This window comes from Thunnus thynnus, chromosome 15, assembly GCF_963924715.1.
Source record: "Thunnus thynnus chromosome 15, fThuThy2.1, whole genome shotgun sequence".
In the NCBI taxonomy this organism is placed as follows: Eukaryota; Metazoa; Chordata; class Actinopteri; order Scombriformes; family Scombridae; genus Thunnus; species Thunnus thynnus.
The window spans coordinates 23,742,921-23,767,834 of NC_089531.1; the positions used below are offsets into that span (position 1 = coordinate 23,742,921).

Below are 24,914 nucleotides of genomic sequence, written 5' to 3' on the forward strand. Positions count from 1 at the left end.
AGTCATGTGACCCGCTGTCGCAACTCTTCTTCTACACGGCTCTGGATGTAGCCAGCTGGTAGTAAATGGACTATCCTCCCCGCCCAGCATCACACAGCAGTCTCTCCTCTTGTCAGGGGAGGGTAGACCGGGAGCCGAGGACCCACTGTCGCTACAGTGCAAAATAACGAACTCAGCGAACGTTTCGGAACATTTTGGACACGACTTTTCTGATGTTTTCGGGTGTCAGGTTGTCGGCAATGAAGTCGTCACACAGCCGCCCCTCCAGAGTGGGTAGAAACCCCTTCGCCCACGAGCTGAAATTCACCATGACAGAAAAAATAAAGGTAAGACCATTAAGATAACAAATGATAAATTAATTGTGTACTGTTGAATACATACAGCAGACCTGTCAACTCTCATTTTCCCGAGTTTCCTCCATTTTTTCACCCTCTCCCATCGTGCTCGTGTTTAATAATTTCCCCTGTAAATCTCCCGTATTTCCCTTTTTTCTTTTTACAGTCATACGCAGGGCTGTAGTGAAGACTAAACGCACGTAAACGCCGTTCACCCACTTCTGAAATTCAGAAATAGCGTTTACGCAGACTGTCCATCACTTTACAGCTGTTAGCTCAGACTGCCTTCCTACCGCACATTCTGTTGTAGAGCGCTCGTTTTGTTGTCCGTTTGAACATTGTAATGCTCGTATGAGACACGGAGGATACTGTTAACACGGAGCGACCAACAGTTTACCGGCCATTCGTGCTACGCGGATGTTTAAAACAAACGAGCCCTTCGTGCTGAAACTAGCAGGTAGACTGGAGCCGCTTTCATGAGACAGACGGATGAATCAGAGTTCAGAGGATCTTATATGACATTAACTGACATGTGCGGCATCAAATCATAATCTGTTAGACAAAATACAACGAAGTAAGTAGCCAGAAAAGCTCTTCAGTGGAACAGATTTTTATTATTTTTTTAATTGACATCTAATCAGTGTTGCTTAACCGTTCACTGTATCAAGTGCTGCTGCTAGTTAGCTTGACTGCTGATGCATTCCCACTGTGTTGTTTGTCCACAATTACTGTTATTAACACCATACTAGTTAAAGTTCAGCTTCATGCTCACTCAGACTTTTTAAAAAGAAGACTTTTTAAATTTAAGAATGAGTGAAGGAATCAGGAGAGAGGAGACAGAAGTGAGGAAAAATTGCAGGATGTAATGGTGTTGAAAGAAAAACAAGGAGAAAGTAAAGAAGACAACTAATTCAAGATCGAAAAAAATGGATTAAGGAGGAAACATAAGCACAGAGGCATCCCAGGTGTCAGGTGATGGAGAGACATGAATAAATTCAAAGTAGGAAAACTGGTAAGAAACTTAAACCTGTATCTAGATGAATTACTGTTCTGGTAAATATTTTTGAAGCCACAATCTGTTTGCAAAATGTAAAAAACACAAATCCAAATATAAACTAAAGGGCGTCCCCACCAACAAAAGTCAAAGCACAAGATTGAAACCTGCTATAAAAGGATTTACAGATCTTTTAATACAGGCACTAATGCTGCACAACAACTCGATTTAACATTAACATTCTTAAGCCGTTAAAATGTTGTTGACTTCAGTAACTGTACCTTAACCAAACAGGTGAGACGCCAGCAAAAAAAAAAAAATTGCTGTGCAAATATTTAAATACCTGGGGGAATATTTTTCCCATTCCTGACAAAAGACATGTTAGGAACCAACCGTGCATTTTTGCAAGGTGTCAAGGTAGACTTAAGTGTTGGTCATGGTGGGAAAAATGATGTTAACCAGTATGCTGTTAAACATAAGCGTGCCAAAGAAACCACAAAGAACACATTAACCGTCCGGTCAATTACAGCAGGGTAGGCAAAGTAAAGGCACCTGGTGATTAGATCTCTGGAGCCGAGCGAGGATACCCTTCTCATAATGTAAGAATTATGGTCAGGTGGTATCCTGGAAAATCTCCCTTATTTTCAAAGCCCAATGTTGACAGGTATGACATACAGCAATATATACACGCAGCCATATGTTATATATCTTCTTTGGCTGTGAAAAGCTATTTGAAGGGACCCTTTTTGTTTGTTGTATAACTACACCTGAAGTTTAGGTTTATAGGGTTTCCTCACTGTTTTCCTGGTTGTAGTTACCACAACAAATGAGCAGTCCATTTAATTACAGCATTAATTCAATATCTTCATGTCAAACACAACTTAAAGAGAAAAACCATTTGTTCAGCAGAGTTTAAATACATGCAGTCATTTCATAAATCTTAGACCTTTAATAGCCCCCCAATCCATGCTGTGTGTTTATTTCTTTAAGATTTTCCCCAGCCTTAGCTTGGCAGAGGGTCTGTATTCCCTGCTTCATACGTGTCAAAAAGTGAGGAAGCAGTTGCACTATAAGGCTCATTGTTATCAATCTGCCCATGATAATTGTTTAGCCACCAGTTGGTTTGTGATTGTGTAAAGACACCTGTGCAGCCTTAGATTGAGCTAATATTGGTAGGAAGGATAACAAATAGTATCAATCACATGTATCATTTATGTCTTTCATATTTTTGGTCATTCGGTTCATGTAACCATGGAGCCATGCCTCCACCTTATAGGCTCCATTATGACCCCACATTTTCCTGGAAGGATTTACCAAGCATGAGTTGAATGATGATTGACCAAATTTGCATGTCAAACATTTGCATTAGATTTTCGGTGATGCACCTGCTGACTGTGGGAAGTAGATTGCACTTAATTGCACTCCAAACAACATGCATGTTTTTCTACATCGTTAAACTGTTCACCTGTCACGCTGATATGCTGACGAGGGTAACGTGCATTTCACTTCCTCCCGCACTCTCCCTCTATCAGTCAACACTTCTCTGTTTCTAGCCATTTGTTTTGGCTCATACAAGTGAATGTAAGCACGCATACTGAACATACACACAAGCTCGCAGTGTATACACCTGGGTGTTCACTCTGTGGTAAACAAGTGGACGGCTAACTGAGTCTCTTGTATACTCCGATAGACCAAATTAGATTGGATCAGTTCAAAGGATGGGTTAACAAGAGTGACTAATGGCTTAGGTCAGAAGTTAGGGCCTACTAGGTGGGATGACTGATACTTAAATACTGTGGTAGTACATTTAAAAAAGACGCTAAATGAAGTACATAGGCTACTTATTAGAGGAAACTGTGTGCGCTTGGCCAAACATGAACATGGAAGTGGTAGGAGAGATACTCTTAATGGTTCTGCAACAGATGGACAGCTGTGGCTACAGCCTAAGTCAGCCATTGAAATTGATGGACGGCAGTCAGGCTGAAATGCGTCCTCATCAATCAACCAATGGATCAATGGACTTTCATGCTTGGTGATTGGTGGGGTCTGCTGACAGCATGAGACCTGGAGACACACTGCTAATGTAGTTCGACTGACCAACTGAAAGTCATTTCTCCTATTGTCATACTAAAACGAAATGGAAATCATCCCCTTACTGGTGCACGGCTCTATGGATGGAAATGTCATTTAGATGGTTGAACAGTTGGTTGGTCAGTTGGTTGGTCTGAAATACTATATCTCAACAACTATTAGATGGATTGCCATGATATCTGGTGCAGATATCCATGGTGATGGTGCCCTGAGGATGAATCCTAGTGACTTTGGTGATCCACTAACCTTTCATGTAGCACCACCAGAAGGTCAAATTTGTACTTTTCCTATGAGATATCTCAGTATGTACTTGATGGGTTGGCACAAAATTTTGTACAGATATTCATGTTTCCAAGACAATGTTTCAAAGTGACTTTGGTGAGCCTTTGGTTTTTTTCTAGTGCCACCATGAAGTTGACATTTATGATCAATTGTAATAACTTTGGTGGTTACTTCATCTAGCACCTTCCATCAGCCTCAGCTGTACTTTGTCTTTAGTTCTAATTAGCAAATGTTAGCATGTTAATGTGCCAAACTAAGGTGGTAAAAATGGTACATAATACTTGCTTATTTTTACATAAGCATATTTAGCTTAAAACTGCCTCACAGAGCTGCATGTATGACTGCAGACTCCTAGACTAGTTTCTGAGAGCGGAGTAGACTGGAAACAAGTAACAAAGATGTATTTTTTTCTAGAAACTCTTTTCATTTTTTTTGCAGCCGTACAATCAGACAAGAAGAGGAAGTACACTCCCTCTACTCTACCCCATCAGGTCGATCTGTTCAGCCTTTTTCCCATATCCCCAGGGCCCGGAGGTGCCTGCTCTCATTCAGAGCAAAATATACAAAGCACAAGGCTCAGGAAATTGGCCCTTATGTTGGTGCAGTCAGTTCCCAACAATAATGCTCCACTAAGGCAAGCGGTAAACTCAGGCTGTTTTCCTTTTTGGTTTTGCTTGCTTTCACAGCAGCAAACTATGCTTAACTAACAACTTCAGTTGGGCTCAGTGAATGCTGTAACTACATTTTTCCCAGTGCTGTTGTTGGGGGAATGTCTTATTAGTGAATGTTTTTGTCAGTTTGCCATTGGAGTTTGCAGTAGTTGTAAACAGTAATGCGTTCGTCCAGTAAATGTAAGCTGCACCATGTGTGTCTCTGTGTCTAGTTCACACCTCCCACCGCCTGCTTCTAATATGGCAGTGAGGTGTGTTTTTCCACTTCAGACACGTGTGTGTGAACTCACAGGGTCACACGTAAACAAACACGAGCTCTGGCAGAGCAAAAACATGACTTCCTAGATGCCGTAGGCTTTAAAGCTATATGGCTGCATGCGGCGTGTGTCTGATGTATAGAGAGGACAAGCGCTGCGTGATGCATAAGCACATTCCTCCCCCTGGCACTTGTTCTTCCTGGAAAATCTTTTTTTCTCTAACTTCCAGCAAATGTGATCAGCAGCAGACCAACTAGGTCAGCAAGTGAAACAGACAGTAGTGCTCAATCCAGCTGAGTCACACATTTCTGAACAGTGAACATCATACAGACATGGCTGCCAACGCTCCAGCTCACAGACAAAATACCTGTGACATTTGATAGAACTGCAATGTCCAGAGACTGAATTGGGACACTTCTCAGATCTCAATAAATACCTGAAAAAATTCTGGGAAAATAGCATATTGGATATTTATATCTATATATATTGGATATGGATATTTTTGGCTATTTGAGTATCAAAACTTAATCTGCTTGTGCACAGTTGTTGTGTTTGTGTCAGCTCGATTTTTAGAATTTTTCGTAAATTTTCACGGCAAAGACAAATAATTACTAATACCTGATGTGACTTATACAGTGTATTTGTGTGTGTGTGTGTGTGTGTGTGTGTGTTTGTGTGTGTGACAGATTTTAAAGCCTTTGACAATGCGGACCTAATTCCCATTTACTGGCCTTGTTACTCCCTGCCTGACACACAGCCTAGATCTGTACATCAACAACATGACAAACAGAAGGAGAGGTTGAGTGCTTCCTCAGGTGGAAATTAAAGCACACTTCCCTCCGCTCATTGAAAACAATTAGCTCAGAGCGATTAGTCCTCACTACAGGGTAGAAGAGCAGTTAAAGGTGTGCTGGGCCTCATTGCACAGGGGAGTTGGGTGTTATGTGGCAAGGCTATGGAAAATTAGGTAATAGTATTTTGGTGTAGATAGGCTACACACAGTTTATAGTGGCTTTTTTCAGCCTGGATATGAAAGATAAAAATACTATTATACTGGTGGCAAGTGGCATAATCCCCCATCCTCTCCTTAGTCAATCAGTATTGCAGGCTGTGAAGTTGGGGGACTTGTGAAAGAGAATTTTTTAAAAACAATCATCAAAATTGATGCAGCTGAGGTCAAGATATCCTAACTTTAAGTCCCTGTACGGGTCAAATTCCAAAAACACTGGAACGCTGGCTCCTACGGTTCCCATAATGCAACTAATAGCATCATAAGTACCACCCAGTAAATGCCCACATCTTTCAAACTGGATGTCACAATGCAGGGTTTCTGTTATACAGTACTGTGCAAAAGTAAAGTGAGAATGCTTACAAAAATATTGCTATAAATTGTTTTAATTAACCAATTAACTTCTTACAAAGTTGAGTAAACAGCAGAAACCTAAATGAAATCAATATTTGCTCTGATAACTCTGATGACATCATCAGGGTTATTTTCTCAAACTTTCGAGAGCTCTATTTAGAGCCACAGAAGACTACTCTTTTCAAATAAGATTTAAGTAATGATCAGACTGAATGTAAATAGAGATGAACCTAATGTAGCATGCTTTTATTGAGGTGGCTCTCCTTTCCCCCGTCCCCCGCATCTGTCCCTGCTGCTTGACGATAAACTCGCCCCGCCGTGTGACCGTATGTACATATATAGGTGATGGAATGTGTCAGATGTTTGTCATTGCATGTTGTGCACTTGCATGCCTGTGTTTGCATTAGAGTGCAGCTGACTGACATATATGGCACGTGTGTGTGTGTTTAGAAAACGGAAGTGTCGAGCTATAGGACGGGCTGAGTGACTTCATGCCTTAATGGCCCCTGACAGCTTTAATGCTGCCATATGTACAAACAGATGTGTGTGTTTTAGGAGACAATGGCTCCATCATGGCTTCCCAGAGTCTTCTGAATATTTTAGGTCCAACAGAACGGCCTAACAAGTCACTGAATTTTTCCCTCAGGTTTTTTTTTTCCCTTAAAGACATTTGCTTCTACTTCACATTTGCTTTCTGCCTTTGTACATGTTATAGTTTCACCTATGTATAATATTGCAAGTACATAAGTAATTACTCTTAACTTCTATAAATCACATTTAAAGTGTAATTATCTCCAAAATCTGGTAACCTTTCCCTATAATTAGGCATCATCTTCTGATCAATGACATAAATAAATACAAAGTATAAAATATAACCATGTGTTTGTGAGTTGTCATTTTATCTGATTGCTGTTTGAGCCTACAGTTCCCATAAAGCAATTCAATAGCATCTTTTAGACCATACCTGTCTTCTTTTTACTTGACATTTTTTAAACTCCACACTATAACACAAGCTATCTGTTAAGAAGTCTCAAGCCCAATTTGAAATAACTTTGATAACATCATCAGAGTTTCTCAGACGTTGGAAAGCTCCCTTCAGATCTTCAGATTTAAAACTGCTGAGTAGCTCTCCTAACGACAAGTAAACTCATCTTCATGTGTAAAATCAGCTGAGTCCCCCTTTAACACATTGTGTTTTGCCCAGTCTTGCACATTAGAGGAGGCTTTTGAGAGAGGGTTCACTGCTATATTTGGATGTGTTACAAAAATATAAGGAGTACAGTAACAGATTACTGTACTCAGAGAATAAAAAAAGGAAATCACTTTTATAATAGATTTGGGGTTTGTGCTACTTATGAAAATCTCATTTCTTTGACAAGTGAGCTCAGCGCTGCAGAGGTGTATTTTTACAGCAGATTTCAAGCTGTTAGCAGTGGATGGAGTAGTACACTCATAAAACACTAGACATCGCTCCCCTCTACCCTGCCCCAACTCATTCTCATGCCACCTCCTGAGAAAATGTCAGTGGATCCTCCCTGATGGATTCGTTAAGCTCTGATGATGAGTGCACTGTGCATCAGTCATGGGGGTGGGGAGGCAGGAAGAGGCGTTAGAGCATTATAAATCACCCCCATTTCTGTTTATTTATTAATATAGCCCTGCAGTGTGCACCTGGGCTCCTCCAGAGAGAGAGAGAGAGAGAGAGAGAGAGAGAGAGAGAGAGAGAGAGAGAGAGAGAGAGAGAGAGAGAGAGAGAGAGAGAGAGAGAGAGAGAGAGAGAGAGAGAGAGAGAGAGAGAGAGAGAGAGAGAGAGAGAGGAGAGAGAGAGAGAGAGAGAGAGAGAGAGAGAGAGAGAGAGAGAGAGAGAGAGAGAGAGAGAGAGAGAGAGAGAGAGAGAGAGAGAGAGAGAGAGAGGAGAGAGAGAGAGAGAGAGAGAGAGAGAGAGAGAGATGTGTGTAACGCACAGGGAAGAAAGGAAAGATGCTATAGGGAGGAGCGGGGCGGGGAGCGCTATGATAAATGAAGGTGCAGCTGAGCAAATAGACATGAGATTGATGGACGGATGGATAGTTGAGGAGAGATATTCCTCTGGGATGAGATTGCAGATTACTGTAAGGCGGGCCGGGACGTTGATGAGACAGGAACGAGGGAGCGAGATGAAAGTGTGGGATGAAGAGATCGAACAGAGGTCGGACAAGGGAGAGGAAGGGGCTTAAAATGTCACTCAGTCTGAATTAACACTGGAGGCCGTGACTCTGTGACCCTGTTAACACACATACACACCACATCTCCCTCATTACACAGTAAGAGAAAAGGCATGACAGGTCAGTCAGCTGACTTCTCATCTCTGCTGTGGCACTCTTTTAATAAACTTTATTTCAGTGAAAAGACTTGTACTGCATAACCAGAGGTTGGATTTAGCCTCACACTCTGTTTACAGAGTTGCCTTATCTTATTTCCTACCCAACTATTATCTCACTGGTGTTATGCAAAAAGCAAAAGCTCTTTTCTGATCATACAAAACAGTCAGAAATAAAAGCAAATGTTAAGGAAATCCCCTCAAATTAATTTACAGGATAAGCTTCTTGAGATGCAGCATTTTGTTTTCAAGAGGATCCTGACAAGTCATTACATTTTATAATTTGATGGTGTCTACAATAAACATGACAAATAGTAAATAGAAACAATAACAAAATCATCACCATTGCTGTGGTATTTTATCATAATTATAGTCCAATGCACAAAAAGCGGTTCGCACACCCAAATCAATCAATGCTCACACACTGCACACTGAAGAAGGCATAGCAGAAGTGTCTATGCATTTTTCCACCTGTGCTTGTATTGGACAAGTTAAATGAAATAAAAAGAAGATATCTAATTGATCTTTAAAAACTTCTTCGAATAAGCTGTGTAATTAAAATGAGTGCATGTAAAAATGAAAGTGAACAAATGAATGTTTCATCTTGCATTTAAAGACAGTAAATTAAGAGCCTCATACATATGGATATGATGCACTTTCCAGAAAATGTACACAGACTAAATAACACTTATTAAGTTAAAGTGGGAACTATTATCTGTATAATCCAAAATAAGTTGCAGCAACTGGGTGACAAACTTTTTTCTCAAAAGAAAAACCGTGTTTGGACTCAGACTTCAGTTTACAATTTTTATAACAGTATTTATGTGGAGGTTGAAGGAAACCTTTGAATCAATAAGAAAACCAAAGTATTTTATGGAATAAACTTGTGATTAATTACTGCATGTAATTAAAAGTGTATTTGAAGATCTGTCGGTTCAGTGCAAAGAAATATACAATATATTGGTATAAAACCAGCTCTGTACTGTATCAGAATCGTATTGAGGTTAATACTGAATTTCGATTTGTTTAATGATTTTTTTAGATCCAAATACAATCTAACCTATATTTCCCCAGTGTTGTCTAACAATAGATTAGTTGTATGATATAAACCTGTATATATAGGACATACCTTTAGGCTCCAGGGTTTCCACACCAAGCAAGTGTGAGTTGACCATGACTTTTAGTGTGTCTTTGACTGGAAGGTGGTTGTTTTTTCCTTCCTGAATGCACAAAAGGAATGTGGTCCCCTCTTCCTGACACCGTAGGGCGTGAATGCATACTGTATCTCCCTGCCATAAAGGAATGTTGGGTATGTTAAAGACAAAGAGGCATGTTAAATGATGGTGGAAAGACAGTGGAATGGTAAAATTACGACTGTCCATATCTCTAGCTCTTCCTTTATGTTGCTCTTTGTCTCTCTCTCTCTCCAGATAGGACTGATGTCAGTTACAGTGTTCCCAGTGCGCCTGCTACTGGTGTCCTTCCTCATGCTGCTGGCATGGCCCTTCGCTTTCACTGCCTCGCTGGGACGTTCTGAGTTCGTCATTGAGCCACAGTCATGGTGGAGGAGGTGTGTATGTCTGTGTTGAATATTTATGTGTGTAAGAAAGTATTACATCGATTGTGTGCTACTTAGATATATGGAATCAACCACAGGGGTTATATCTTCTATGTATTTAGCATTGGTAGCAACTGATGTGAACCTATTTGAAGTGACAATGATCACATTAAAGCAACATGTGATTGGGATGATGGGAATATTGTATATTAAACACAAATTGAACTTCACCATTGGCACTAATGAAATCATAAAGCCTTACATATACAAAACCCTACCTTTTTAAATACACAGATAAATGCAAACAAAGCGAGAGTGAAGAAGAATAAACATTTGTGGTGAGTGTAAGACTGGAGGTTGAAGGAGAGCATTGCTTGAAACTTGGTATTAACTATCTGCATGTCCTTCATCAGGTTCTTAGACCTGAGTCTCCGGGTGATCATGCGAGCCATGTGGTTTTGCGGAGGTTTCCATTGGATCAAGGTGAAAGGGGAACGGGCAGCACCATCTGAAGTTCCCATCCTCACCGTGGCACCACACTCCTCATATTTTGATGCCATCCCAGTCACCATGACCATGTGCTCCATAGTCACCAAACTGGAGAGCAGGAGCATTCCTGTCTGGGGAAGTGAGTATCACCTCTACTGCACCTACAGTAGATGTAAGGTGCTCTTAACGGCATTCTCTCAATAATTAGTTGATTTAAATCAGTTCTATCGTGGGTTTTTATATACATAACAGTAGCTTCATATTTAATTTTCCAAATTTAATCTTAGTTAAGACATAACTAACAACATTGTGTATTGTCTAAAGACTGTCTGACAAGATAATTACATTTTTCTCACCAAAACCACTGCTTTGTGTTCCTGACCAGTAATTACAGATGCACTCATATTTCAGTGATATTTTAATCTACCACTGCTAAACAGTTAAACATGGTGGTGCTGCAGATAACTATAGGACTATCACTGCTGTATCATCTGCATCATAGAGAAGGAGTCCTATGTGTTTAGTCTGTGAATTATGAATTAAGACAACTGAAAATGACTTGTTCAGCAGATAGGTTTGGCATGCAGACATTTGAAAAACATAACCACAGATTAGATTATAAAACAATCCATAACTATCACACAATCAGGAGTGTAGAGCTCTGCAGAGAGACGTGCACTTCTACACTAAGGCAAATGCCACTGAAGCTAAATTTGATTTATAAAATGTGTAAGACAAAAATTGACATACAAAAAAAATCTGATTTTAAAAATACAATTTGCAGCACACACACACACACACTATAGTTTAACTGTTTACTGTTTTCTGGGGAATATTTGTCTTAATTTTCTCGTCAGAATCTATTACTCTCCTTGTCATAATATGACCTTATTTACTGTAAACTATGGTGAACAGTGTCTGCCTGCAACAGGAAACATCAGCTTTTGGAAGTATTGGAACATAACATCAGGTCTCTACGGCTTACTGCCAAATTTGAGAAGTGGTTGCATCCTGACTCTTTTGATCTGACAATATACCTACAATTATTTAATTATCCTAACATGATTCTCACATTTAATCTTCTGTAAATCCAGTGTATACTTAACAAATGCCACCACTTTATTTCTTTGAGCTGAAAAGCTCTGAAGATTTACTTACTAAGTTTTTGTTTTCTCTCATATTCTGGCATTCATCCAAAATCTGCCTCTTCATCATTGTCCTCTCAGCTTTGATCAGCTACATCAGGCCAGTGTTTGTATTTCGCTCGGACCAGGACTCCAGAAGGAAAACTGTTGAGGAAATCAAGAGGAGAGCCCGGTCTGGAGGGGAGTGGCCCCAGGTAACATACATGAAAATAGAGGCACATAGGTAGACACACACGCACACACAGTGATCTAACCTCAGCTGGCACCACATGGGAATTGAAAGGTGATAATATAAACACAATGAGTCACACTCAGTTCACACGCATCAAGGCCTATTTTAAAACAATGGGTAAAAGCCAGATGCATTTGTTTGTGTGGTATATATCTTATTGTGTATTTGTTTATTCCAGATCATGATATTCCCAGAGGGGACGTGTACCAACAGGTCCGGTCTCATCTTATTTAAGGCTGGTATGTGTTCAGTCTCCGTCTTGCTTTAGGCTGATCGTGAAACCAGATGGAAGGTAGCCTCATCTGTGTGTGTGTGTGTGTGTGTGTGTGTGTGTGTGAGTGAGTGTGTCTTATTGAACAAAACCTACAGTTAGTACTTGTATACAGCAAGATTTTATTTGACTTTACTTTCAAACCAAACTTCTTAAAATATATAGGCTCTTGATCACTTATCATGTCATAAAATGGTACAAAAACACATTTCAGTGACTCCAACACTTCTCAACTAGCATTTTCCCTTAAAACAATCTCATTCTTTTAGCAGAGCTATAGGGGACATATGATGATATTTGTGGTGCCTCTTTTCTTTTTCCATAGGTTTGTTTTTCTGTGCTTATTTCTATGGACCCAAATATAACAGTTCGCCCTGACATTTATTTTTAGCCACGCTAGCAGCATGACTCTACGTGCTGCGTTAGCCACTTTGGTCCTGACTGAAATATATCAAGAACAATTGGATGGATTGCCACAGGATTCCCCACAGGATAAATCCCACTGACTTTGGTGATCCCCTAACATTTCCTCTAGCACCATTAGCAGGTCAGATGTTAGCATGCTAACAAGCTAAACTAAGATAGTAGGCATGGCAAATATACCTGCTAAACATTAGCATCTAAGCATTGTAACTGTGAGCATCTTTTACATGTTGTAAGCAGCTATTCCTAAGAATAGCCTCACAGAGCCACTAGCATTGTCATACTTTTAATCTTGTTCAACCAACACACATCCCCAAGAGAGTTGTTTTCATGTTGTTTTCAGCTGTACATGTGCAATATAATCCAGTCCTTCAATACTTAATTTCAGAAACTCATAGTGTTACTTTTAAGTATATTTAAATTAGGAAACCAACAGTTTTTGTCCAGTGGTTACACTTATTGGTAGAAATGATCTGCTAGTCCAAATGAGGGTTACTGTCCGCCAGAGTAGCTGATACAATAACTGTGCAAACCACCGCTCAGAACAGTATTTAGTCGTTGTTTTAGGTGAATTCCAGCCCTGGGTGTGTTAATTTAGAGGCTGTAGTGTGATCACTTTGTTCAGTATTGCATGTAGTGGGTCTGTACTCGCACATAATTATTTATGCATGGAGTTGGCTGCATAGCTCCGTGGGTGTGTCCAGGTGTGGATGTCTGAGCAAATTATTTTCTGTCGGTCCAGCAGGTTTATTGGTTCAGTGTGTTGCTTAAGGACATCTCAACAGGATACAAAACTGTTGCTCCCATCTCTCTGGCTTGGGCTTGTTTTTCTGCTTTTTGTGGTCCAGTCACCTCCTGTGTGTGTGTGTGTGTGTGTGTGTGTGTGTGTGTGTGTGTGTGTGTCCTGCATTAACCAAGTTATGCTGTCAGCCATTGTCCCCTGCCTGCTCTGTCTAATCCCCTTTCTTCCAGTCTGTAATTCTGTCATTCTCACTAAGCCCTATTGGTCACACTTTGTCCTGTTTTGTGTGTGTGTGTGTGTATGTGTGTGTCTGTTGTGTTTGTCCAGCTTGATCTGTCTGCTGTGTGTCCAGTCCTCTCTGGATGTGTCTCCTCTTGTTATGTCTCTTCATTGGCTCCCAGCACAACAAAGCAACTGTGTGTATGGATGCGTGTTTGTGTGTTTAGATGTGCATGTGCCACCTGTGCTGTGAACGTGCTCTGCAGATACCTCCAGTCCTTTTTCTTATTTTCAAAAGGCCTTTTTAATAGATTCATCACATTCATCTTCACCCTTCTCTTCCTGTCTGTCACATTATTATTGAGAGGTTGTAGCAGTGATCATTCTCATGCTCCTTTATGTTCTTTTATAGTCTTGTGCAGCTAGACCTATATAATAGGCCAATATTGTTTTATTAAAAAATCAGATGTCAGCCAGTTGGGCCTTCCATATTTGATTTGAGATTTTCTTGATTATTACAGCTACTCTGGTTAAAATATTAGTTCTACTCTCATTCACAGTATTTTGATCAGATTCTACACAAGGTTGTTCTCTGGCATGGAAGTATTTTAGTCCACCACCGTCGTAGGTGTCATGTTTAAGTTGTAGTGAAACTGGTCTCACCCTGCCTTAAGGACCTGCTATCAGCTTACATATGTACACGTATGTAAGCTAGTTTGAACATGTTTTTCAGCAGCTTTTTTGTAGTCCAGCCAAATTTAAAGAAATGGACAGTTTGTAGTGTGGTTAGCAATTGTATAACTCATATTTCATTTCTAGGAGACACTACTAATCCACTGAATACATTGTATCTAGTTTTAAAAGCCTGTACGTGTTCATATCTCATATGAGAAACATAGAGATATACAGAATACATACAGCTGACATGTTCACATATATGATTTTATATATAGTGATGCAGTAGAGCTAATTCCTTCACAAAAACCCTCTCTTACTCTTTCAATTTACACATTTACTATCCTTTAAAATATTAGCACAATCCAAAAAATATTGGTTTTGGACACGAAATTGCCTCCTAAGTAGGGCCTTTCAATATTGAATTCTAATAACTAGCGTACTTCTCTTATTCAAAGCTAACAGCATAGCTTGAACAGGGTTTTGTCTAGTAATAAATACTGTATGGAGCTTCTGTCAGCTTGCCTGTCATCAGAAGGACATTATAGAGTCTCAATAGAGATGCTGTCTGCCAGGGCTGAAGGTTATTCTGAGGTTGGGAGCTTGTCACTCATCTAAACTAGTACACATGACTCAACCCGGTGTATTGTTCTGTGTCTTTGCTGTGTTTAAATGAGATAAAATCTGTAAAAAAAAAACAAAAAACAAAGCACCAAAGCAATGAAGTCATGTTGGTATTTTTGTTACTATATACATGTAGTAATTCAATAAAAATCAAATACTGGTGATTTCACAGTTTCATTTACTTTATTGACATACATAAATGGTTATCAGAAATAATATTCTTGATTCTCGATTGTCCTCTCTCTCTTCTTTCTTAGGTGCTTTCATCCCAGGACTCCCAGTGCAGCCAGTGGTGCTACGCTACCCAAACAAACTGGTAATCACCTTGCATCCAGTTATACCTTTCCTTTTCATCCTTTTCATGTCTCCACACATACGTGTAACTTCGACATAGTTCAAGGTTAGCCTGACTCCACCTACACCTACTTACACACACCTGTGATGTAATGGTTTCTTGGTTTCTTTCCCGCATGTTAGTATGTGTTCCTCTTGTGGGGAATGACTTCATGTACAAGTAGGATGATATTTCATCCTCCTCTTTCTCCCTCTCTATCTAGCTCTCACGCTCACACACACACACACACACACACACACACACACACACAGGTGTCATGTCTCTCTCTCAGCACCTCTCTTCACTCTGTCATGAATTATGCACCTCTTATTAACTAGCGCTTCTTGTCTGTTTCCCTAGAAAGCTTTTGTCACTGTTTCCCTTATTGCTGACTTTAGTCACTGTGCTCACTTTAGTGACAACATGGCAGTACCAGGCAGTTAAGTGAGGTAAAGAAAACATGAATAAACCGCTCTAACAGGGTAACTTGTCTTTAGTTGTATATTCCCGTCCAAGTCTTTATTTCAACACCCAAAGAAATCTTTGTTGTTGTCATTGCACTTTCCTAACTTTGGGGACTCATAAGAGACACAATGGAGAAAACAAAGGTCAAAACTGATGGAGCAGAGGCTGGGATATGCTGACTTTTAGCCCCAAGTATGGGTCAAGCTCTAAAACCACCGGATCCTACCTTTCCCACAGTGCAACTTGATAATGTGTTCCATTAAACTCCCCATGCCTCCTTAATGCCTACTACTTTGAAACCCACACGTCCAGTTTGTAACACAGGCTTTCTGTGAAAAATATGACGGCTGAAGCCCAAACTTTGAAAAGCTCTTCCAGAGTCACGTTATGCAACAGTTTTCACAGGATGGATAGCACTCGTCATGATGAATAAACCGAACTTCATGTGTAAAATTAGTGAAGTGCCTCTTTAATCAAGTTGCAGAGACTTTTACACTTTGTTTTAAGTTTCATGTTATAATCTGATCGCTGTAATGTTGTTTTAAGTGCAGACTGGCCTAAAAAGTTTAATCTTATATGCTACTATAAACATCCAGTGGCACATTGATTTCAATAACACAGCACTCTTTCACACGGTGTAAACAATGCCTAGTTTCTTGTGTAATGTAGAATTGCATCAATAACATCTGAAATGTAATTTGAGTTGCTGACTAAAAAAGTATTGCAATATCAGAATCACAGATTTCAGGATTTAATCAGTTGCTACGTGTAATCTGCATTAAGTAACTGGTTCTTCGGCCATCCTCAGTACAAATAGACACACACAAAGAGAAACATAACAAACAGAAGTTCCAGGGAGTGAATGAAGTTGTAGGAAATTGACTTTATGAAATGTTTGTATGTGTGTGTGTGTCTTTGTCATGAGCCATTTCCTTTTCTCCTCTTCCTCTCCACAGGATACTGTTACATGGACGTGGCAAGGTCCAGGAGCGTGAGTGTAACACACTTAACACACTCACAAACCACCACACATAGCTTCTACTTCCCTTTGCTAACTATGCAGTTAAAACACCAGTGACCTGTTTCTTTTAAAAAAGAAACATAGCGAGATGCTGCAGGGGAACCTCCATTATCTCCAGTACCATCTGTTCAGTCTTGTCTTCATCCATCATATTATTTCACTCTTTCTAATCTTGTATTTTCATGTATGGACAAAGCAAATTCTTCTGTCTACCAGGTTCAAGATCCTGTGGCTCACTCTGTGCCAACCTCATAATCCTATGGAGATAGAGGTGAGTATTTTGTAGGCCAGTATGTAAAACTTGATTTAGTTTTTAAGTCACAGTACCTTAAGTGCACAGTTTTGTGACCGTCTTTCTCTCCTTAGTACTTGCCTATTTACACTCCATCAAACGAGGAGAAGGAAAACCCTGCTCTGTTTGCCAATAATGTCAGGAAACTCATGGCCAAGTAAGTGTGTGTTGGTATAAATGTCATTGATCAGCATCTGATCTGTCAGCCTGTCGTTGCTTGTTTTGTATTAACATATCACACAGACAATCCTGTATATTAAAGTCCTGATAAACATGTCCCTCCATCCTGACAGGGCACTGGAGCTGCCGCTCACAGACCTATCCTTTGATGACCGCGACATCAGCCTATCACAGGGCCCACTGCGCATCCATGATTACAGCACCCTGCTTGAGTTCAACCAGCTGGTGTGTCGCTTAGGGTGAGTGGAGGGAGACTGGATGGACTGGTTGGACGGGTAGAGAGTGGGTGTGATTCAAGACTATAGGGCTTTGATGGTGAAGCAACACTGACACCTAATGGCGGCAGGGCGGAAACACATGGACCTCTGTCCTTTTCAACATTAATATGATTCAATCAATTAAATTTGGATGAAGGAATGTTTGTAGTTATATGTTCTGCCATGACTACATTTTTTTTTTAACTGCCGCAGATATTAGTTCTACGAAATCAGGATTTATTTCCAGGGGATGAATTAAAATAGGGAAACTGTCATATCTATAAGCTTCTCTCTTGTGACTATTTGGTTAATTAGAGATTATATGAGTGAGAAAAAGGTAGTACTGTTTTTTATAAAATCATCTGTCAGCATGTGTCTTTCTCATTTGAGCATAAATTCAAACTGCTTTGCTAATTAGTTCTAATATGGAAGAAGTTATCTTGATAAAAATGATCAGTATCAGTACTTGATGGATAATATGCACAGTGACAATATTCTTGTGATCATACACTGAGCATGAGGGAATCTTTATAGAGATGAGAGAGATCATATAATACCGACTGAATCATACGACTCATTTCATCATCTTAAGAAGTCACAGAGACTCTCCTTCGTTAGATCTTTTCAGCATTGATGTACTGCCTTTTAATGTGACTTTTTAGGCAGAAAGATTGAGCTTTTATTTAGCAGTATTCCCAGAAATAAGCCACTGTGTCAAAGTATTTATAATTTTATTCATACTTTATGGTTTACTATCAATAAAAAAAGAGTTAGAATCTTGTGAATTTAATATATTGTATGCACCAGTTTTATTATGTCAAAGTGAAACTAGATATTTGTTCTGGATTTAGCTTCCCACAAAAACACTCATCTTTTCAATATCAGTATTATAAGTGAAGTGTGGAGTACAGTCCACACAAAAGCAGCTGGGATCAGAATTACAATCATTAATTAATTTGTTTTGTTTGAAAAGGGCTTTTAAAGTAATCACAAGAGTCAGTTGCAGAATCTTTGGGGTTGTGATGATTAGTAGAGAGGAGAATACCATGATGGAAGGAAAAAAAATCTAATAAATCTGCATATATTAGTACCCTTTTAAAGTAAAGTGATAAAGTGATATAAGTGCAATAGTGGGCAAAACTGAAACAAATCTACTTTAAGCCAAAGGGGTGCAGGATTTTTGCAGGCCAACCAAAAAGAAGGTGACAAACCTTGTTTCAGTATATGTCATATATTTGTTTTTTAATAGTACGTGCTAACTAATGCATTGTTGCATTATGTGATTTCTCTGTGTTTTTCTCTGTTCCACTGTGTGTTAACAGGCTGAGAGCAGGGACCACAGACAAGGTGCTAGAAGAGCAGGCCAGAAGAGCCAGAAAGCTGCAGGGAGACAGGCTGAGTTTAGAAGACTTTGCCCAGTTCTTCAACCTGCCAGTTACAGACACACTCACACAAGTCCATAGCATCTTTGACCAGGTAAAAAAACAGAGTTATTTCTATGAGCTTTATTTAAATTAATACAGGTAAACATAAAGAAATAAGATTAGATTAAAGTTGCAGTGCGGGACTTTTGTCTCCCCCTTCTGGAATTGTGAGTAATTAGAAAAACACTGTTGATGCTGTCGGCGCCTGCATATGTTATACTTTAAAGGAGAGACTTAAAAATGATAACAATAAACCACAACTCAGGTTGATACTTTATGTAGCGGAGGGCTAAAATACACTGTACCTTACAAATTAGCAGTAAAATCAATATTATCCTCTATATTAATAATAGAGGCCCTAAAATTAACCGCTATTGTAAATCCAAAGTTTAGATCAACTGTAGAAAAAGAAAAGTTACTTTGAACCTATCTACAGCAAAATATGATGTTTAACAATCTCAAAGGCAAATCCTAAATCTAGGAGAGTCACAATGGAAAAGTTAGCCTTCAATATCAGCAAGTAGGCAGTAAGAGGCGATTATTAACAACTGTGAGTTGGGAAGGGGGGGGGTATTTAGAATAGCTCAAATTTTTAGGCTGATAGTACCAGTTACTTCCTGCAGCAGTTTAGTAGAGTTATTGTGTACTACCAGTTGCTAGGAGAGTCACAATGGAAAAGTTTGCCTTCAATATCAGCAAGTAGGCAGTAAGAGGTGATTATTAACAACTGTGAGTTGGGGAGGGGGGGGGGGTATTTAGAATAGCTCAAATTTTTAGGCTGATAGTACCAGTTACTTCCTGCAGCAGTTTAGTAGAGTTATTGTGTACTACCAGTTGACGATGACTGATCAGCACCCTCTTGTGGAGAATCTGTAGCTGACTGAATGTCTGTGACTTTGAGTTACAAGCCAGAGAATCTTTTTGGTGTTTTTATGGCTCCACACTGGCGACAGTCATGGCCAGAGGCTTTATGTTTTTGGGTTGTCCGTCCGTCCGTCCGTCCATCCGTCCGTCCAGGTGCGGAGGTGTAAGGGAAAGGGGCTGGGTCTTTGGCTTTTTCATAAAGATCGAGAGGGACTCTGTGGACAGGAAGGAGTTTGGTAACTCATTCTACTGCCGGGGATCTGCAGAAAAGAAGGGTCTGGCTAGCGACTTAAGGCCTGGTTGTGGTGGTGGTACCAGGCACCTTTTACTGGCAGGGCGTTGTGAGCAGGAGGGAGCATAGACCTGAATGAGGGAGTTCAGGTAGGCAGGAGCTGTTTTAATCGCTGTTTTGTAAGTGAGTGTCAAGGGTTTGAATTTGATCCTGGCAGAAACTGATATCCATTGGAGGGATATGAACAGCGGGGTGTCGTGCTGTTTTTGGCTGGTTGAAGACCAGATGTGCCACTGCGTTCTGGATCATCTGCAGAGGTTAGAGTGTGCATGCGAGGAGACCTGCCAGCATGGGCGTAGATATGGGTATGGACCAGCATGGGTTTAGATTTGGACATGTCTTTACCAATGTCAAAGTGTTGCTGAATTGTCCCTACCAATATTTTTACTGATCTAGAACCATCTTGCCATTTTAACTCCACATAATGTTAATGGTAAGACCTGTGCAGAGTTGCCAGGTTTGTGTGTTTTCTGCAAAAAGTGGGTTTTAATGATAAGGAGTGAGACGGATGGGGGATACTCGATTACCTGGCAACCCTAAGCTTCAAACTGTTATGAACTGTCGACTAGCTGCAGCCGAAAGCAGCAGCAGTAGTGAGGTTGGTGAGGTTGAGAATGACTTCACTGGACAAAACTAACATCAGTCAGTTGATATTATATTTAAATTTTAGGTGTTAGCTAATTTGTGATCGTTACTCAGACGTGCCATTTCATTAAAGGTTCTGTATGTAGGAATCAGAAATTCCTTCTCATTAATGACACCTGTGGCTGTGAAATAAGCTATAGTCAACATCCTGGAGCTCGCACTCGCGTGTATGATTCAGGCCCAGGGCCTTAACATAGAAATCAGTCCACAGGCTGTTACAGGCAACCGAGAAAGTTGGGGAAGGTCTCATTTTTTACGTTACATTATGATTATGTTACAAACAATTATAGAACCTTTAAACAACTCAATTGCTGTGGGTGAAAATGCATCTCAAAGCAAATTGAGGTCCTTTTCAAAGAGGGACCAAAGTGTCACTGAGAGCTGAGCTTAGCTAATAAAAGTGTTCTGTATTTAACTTTATGATGTTACAGAGACACACAGATCTCCCTATCAGTGAAGGGCGGATCCTGAGATACCGTGCTTGGATAAATTCTGTTTTATTTACAGGCGATTGGCAATTCCATAGGCCAAAAGTAAAGGTTCTTAGGGTTGCATAGTCTGCGACAGATGTGATTTTTTCCGATGACCTTGGAAGACAGAGATGTCCTTGTAGCACATGTTGAGTGAGGCAGGCTATGAGGACTCGCACAGATAGACTCGAAGGTCTTTACCCAGTTCAGTCTTAACACAATAAGGCCTGACACTTCTGCTGATGCTACAGCACAGCTTGTGTGTTCAGTACCAGGAAGTACCGCAGCTGAACCTGCCCCTTTTTGATTATCACAACAATACAGCAGATAGAAGGCGCAACCCACGTTGGCTAACCCACCTATCAAAACTCAGAGAATCAAACTAGGAAGTGCCTGCCCCAACAAAGCCTGGCAACAGCCTAAATTCAATTTAAAACTCAAAAACAAAGTTTCAAAATCACTTATCAACTGACCGCTATCTCCTATGTTCTTTATCAGAGCTTGTTCATACTTAGACTCAAGGATGAACTGATTAGATTTTGATGGTCAAAGGTCAAGGTCACTGTGACCTCACGTCCATCCCATTCTCATGAATGCTCAGGAACGTCTGGAGGGAATTTCATTACATTTGGCACAAGCTTCCATTTGGACTCAAGGATGAACTGATTAGAATTTGATGGTCAAAGGTCCTCACAAAACATGTTTTAGGCCATAATTCAAGAACTGATACACTATTATGACAAAATTTCACACTAATGTCTAATAGGATAAAATGATGAAGTGACGACATTTTATATCCAAAAGATCAAAGGTCAACTTCACCGTGATATCATAATGTTCTGCAAAAACACTTTCTGGCCATTATTGTTATATGCTATATGCTGTAACTCAGGGATGGAAGGGGAGATTCTGACCATTGTGACCGGATACTGAATTGGTGACACTAATCTTGAGTATTGTCCACCTTGAAACTGTGGTGATTGTATAGATCTTCTGTGCTGTTGGGTTGAAGATGTGTAAAACATCCATGTTTTAGAATTTGTAAATTCTTTGCAGCAACATATCTGAAGCACTGTCTACTGTCATGGCGACAACTTTGTGTTTTATCAGAATCAGCTTTATTGGCCAAGCATGTGAACATATACAAGGAATTTGACTGTTTTTTGTTTCTCTCAATGAACTTACACACTAATAGACATACAGCAGAACAAAAACAACAAACTGAGGCAAGGGGAATAACAATGAATAACAAGCTAGACAACAACAAAATGAATAGTTTTCCAAATATACTTGACTAGGGAGGTTTGCTTACTACTGTTGCTGAGAAAATGATCTTGTGATGAATGAGTGAAGAGTCAGGGCTGAAATACTTGAGAGGTGATGAGCGGATTGAAGCCAGGTGTTAGATGAGCTAAGTCACTTTGTTCATAGAACAGAAACCCAAATCACATCATGGTCACTGTTGATGTACTCCTCTGTAAAAACAGTCTCTAAGTGAAGAGAGCATGTTTCTCACTGGAAATTATTCACTGGAATCAAAAATTAGACTTAATACCTTTTATTAAATTCCTTCAAAGTCAAACATTGTATGAGTCTGGACAGACATGGATATAAACTGCAACTTGACTGGTTGATGGAGGCATACAATTGCGAGGCAGTTTTTCTAGTTTAAAGATATAATGACGTGCTTTATCCACTACATGATTTCAAGCTAGAAATGATGAGGGTTTTTTTTCATAACAGGATCAGATTAATTTTCTTGCTACATCTCCTCACTGAGATATTTTTTCCCCAGCATGGAGATGGGCAGATAGACATCAGGCACTTCGTTATTGCGCTGTCGACTGTTTTCCGACCATCAAAGTCAATGGAGACCCTCAAACTGGCCTTCAAGGTAGAGTAAGCACATTTACCATCAAATTTGGGTTGAAGTAGGTTTTAACACATTGCACTAAGAATATGTTTTGGTGTGCAGATGTATGAGAGCGAAGCGAACGGGGAAGTCCTGGAACAGGAGCTCGCTGCCATCTTGGAAATAATGCTGGGAGTGGAAGAGGTGGAACTTTCTATGCTGTTTTTAGATCTTGAAGGACCTGACACGGACAAGATCACATATGGTAAGACTCACTTTTCGTTTGTGACAATTTTCATTATAAATGCTACAGCATTTTTAAACATCAGTGCAAAAATATCAAATTAATTGTGATACCATGGTACAAATGAGATCATGGTGGAGATGATTGACAGCATGTAGCTCCGTGGCTTCACCGAGAGGATAAATACCGTCTGTTTGAAGTAATTTTTTTTTTTTTTTTATCCAGGGTTTCATCTACCATCTGCCTTTTCTAGAAACTTTCAAAGCTTTATTGTCCTGCATAGCATTTTTTCCCTTATTATCATAAAACCGATCCCAATCCAGCAGATTTCCTATCTGCACATAATATGTATGTAGACATGTAGCTGTGAATCTTCTCTTTAATGGTCTCGAAACATCAAAGTAATTATAGTGATGCATGATTGCATGAACAAGCTAATGACTTATTGATGTTAAAATACTTCACATTGCACCTTAAATTTAAAAAAGTGCTCTATTCCAGTCCCCTTTTTATGATAAAATAGAAAAAGATACAATAATACATAATATAATAATGCAAATGCCTAACATTTGCAGACAGCAGTAATAACATTTAACACCTGCTTCTATCTCTTGCTTCTTTTTCCAGATGAACTTCATGATTTTATAGAGCAGCACCCACACTTTGTCCTGGATTACCTTGATTTTAAAAACCACCCGCGCAAATTCTGCGTCGGCCGACCTAAGAGCTGCAATGGCCAGAACCATGACAAAGACGACTGAATTATGGACTTGAGATATCCCACTGCTCTATTTCTCTTCTCTCTCTGTCATAACAGCATCTTCACATGCTGCAGTTTGCCTACCACCTTTGTGCCTTTTAAGTGCAGGGAGGGAAAAAGGCAAAAGAGTGCTTGGATGGGAGGAGAATAACAGAGTAGTTACTGTAGGAAGTGTAAAGATGAATCATGGCAGCACAGATGATGGAGATGGAGTCAAAATCTCTACACCATCACTCCATCTTTTTTTTTGGCCTTTCTTTGTTTTTACTCTGTATCATGATTTAAAGAAACTTGTTTTATTAAATGATCTGCAAATATATTATTTATTTTAAGATTATTTTCTTATATATTAAGTATTAAGATATTTATCTAATTAGTTGATGAAAGGGTTTTTTTTGTCAACTTTTTGTTTAGCACTGTTGTTGATCTCAGGCAAACAAACACTAGCACATCGCCCATTCCTGCTGCTCATTATTTACATACTGAAAACTTCAATTTCAGGTTTAAAAAAAAAAAAAAGAATCAGGATATACACCATGCTGCCATTCAGACTGAGCCTGTGATGTTTATACCAAAATTGTAACACCAAATACTGCAGGAAAAAGCTAAACCAGCCTCTTAATCCAGAGAAATCATTCCTTACTTCAAGCAGCTATCTCACTGCCATGGTGTACAAACCAAAAAAACCTTACAAAACAGTTTTTCTAGGGATGATTAATAAAGACCGACATAGTTTTTGTCCAACTATGTTTTTCTGGTAGTATGATGAGTAATGTAATAGCTATTTCTGCTCAATTTTGATGTCAGTGCTGTTTTCCAAAAAATGTTTTGTCCATCTCCAAATAAAAGGAAGGTCTCGCTTTTCTAAGAACAACATATTAGAGGACAACACCTTTGCATTTCTAAATCACCAAATCTTTCAAAAAAAGAGATAACCCACATATCTTCACTTTCCTAAACCCCCTGTTCATTTCTCTGCTGGTTTAAATATTGATCTCAGATGGTTTACGCTGGACTGACACATTTTTTGTATCTTATTACTGGAATGGTATTTTTTTTTCAAGTACTAATTCTCAATAAGAAT

At 39.6% G+C, this 24,914-nt stretch overlaps 1 protein-coding gene across 1 annotated transcript; it reads left to right on the top strand.

Annotated features, from left to right (window-relative positions):
• Positions 1-26: 26 nt before the first annotated feature.
• On the top strand, positions 27-24,708 carry lpcat1 (lysophosphatidylcholine acyltransferase 1). Its single transcript, XM_067611471.1, has 14 exons — positions 27-326; positions 9,783-9,922; positions 10,324-10,538; positions 11,626-11,738; positions 11,955-12,015; positions 14,988-15,046; positions 16,486-16,520; positions 16,767-16,821; positions 16,917-16,999; positions 17,136-17,261; positions 18,602-18,755; positions 22,770-22,868; positions 22,950-23,091; positions 23,698-24,708. Exons 1-14 carry the CDS (start codon positions 213-215, stop codon positions 23,829-23,831), a joined length of 1,530 nt encoding a protein of 509 aa, XP_067467572.1. The 5' UTR covers positions 27-212; the 3' UTR covers positions 23,832-24,708.
• The last annotated feature ends 206 nt before the right edge of the window (positions 24,709-24,914 follow it).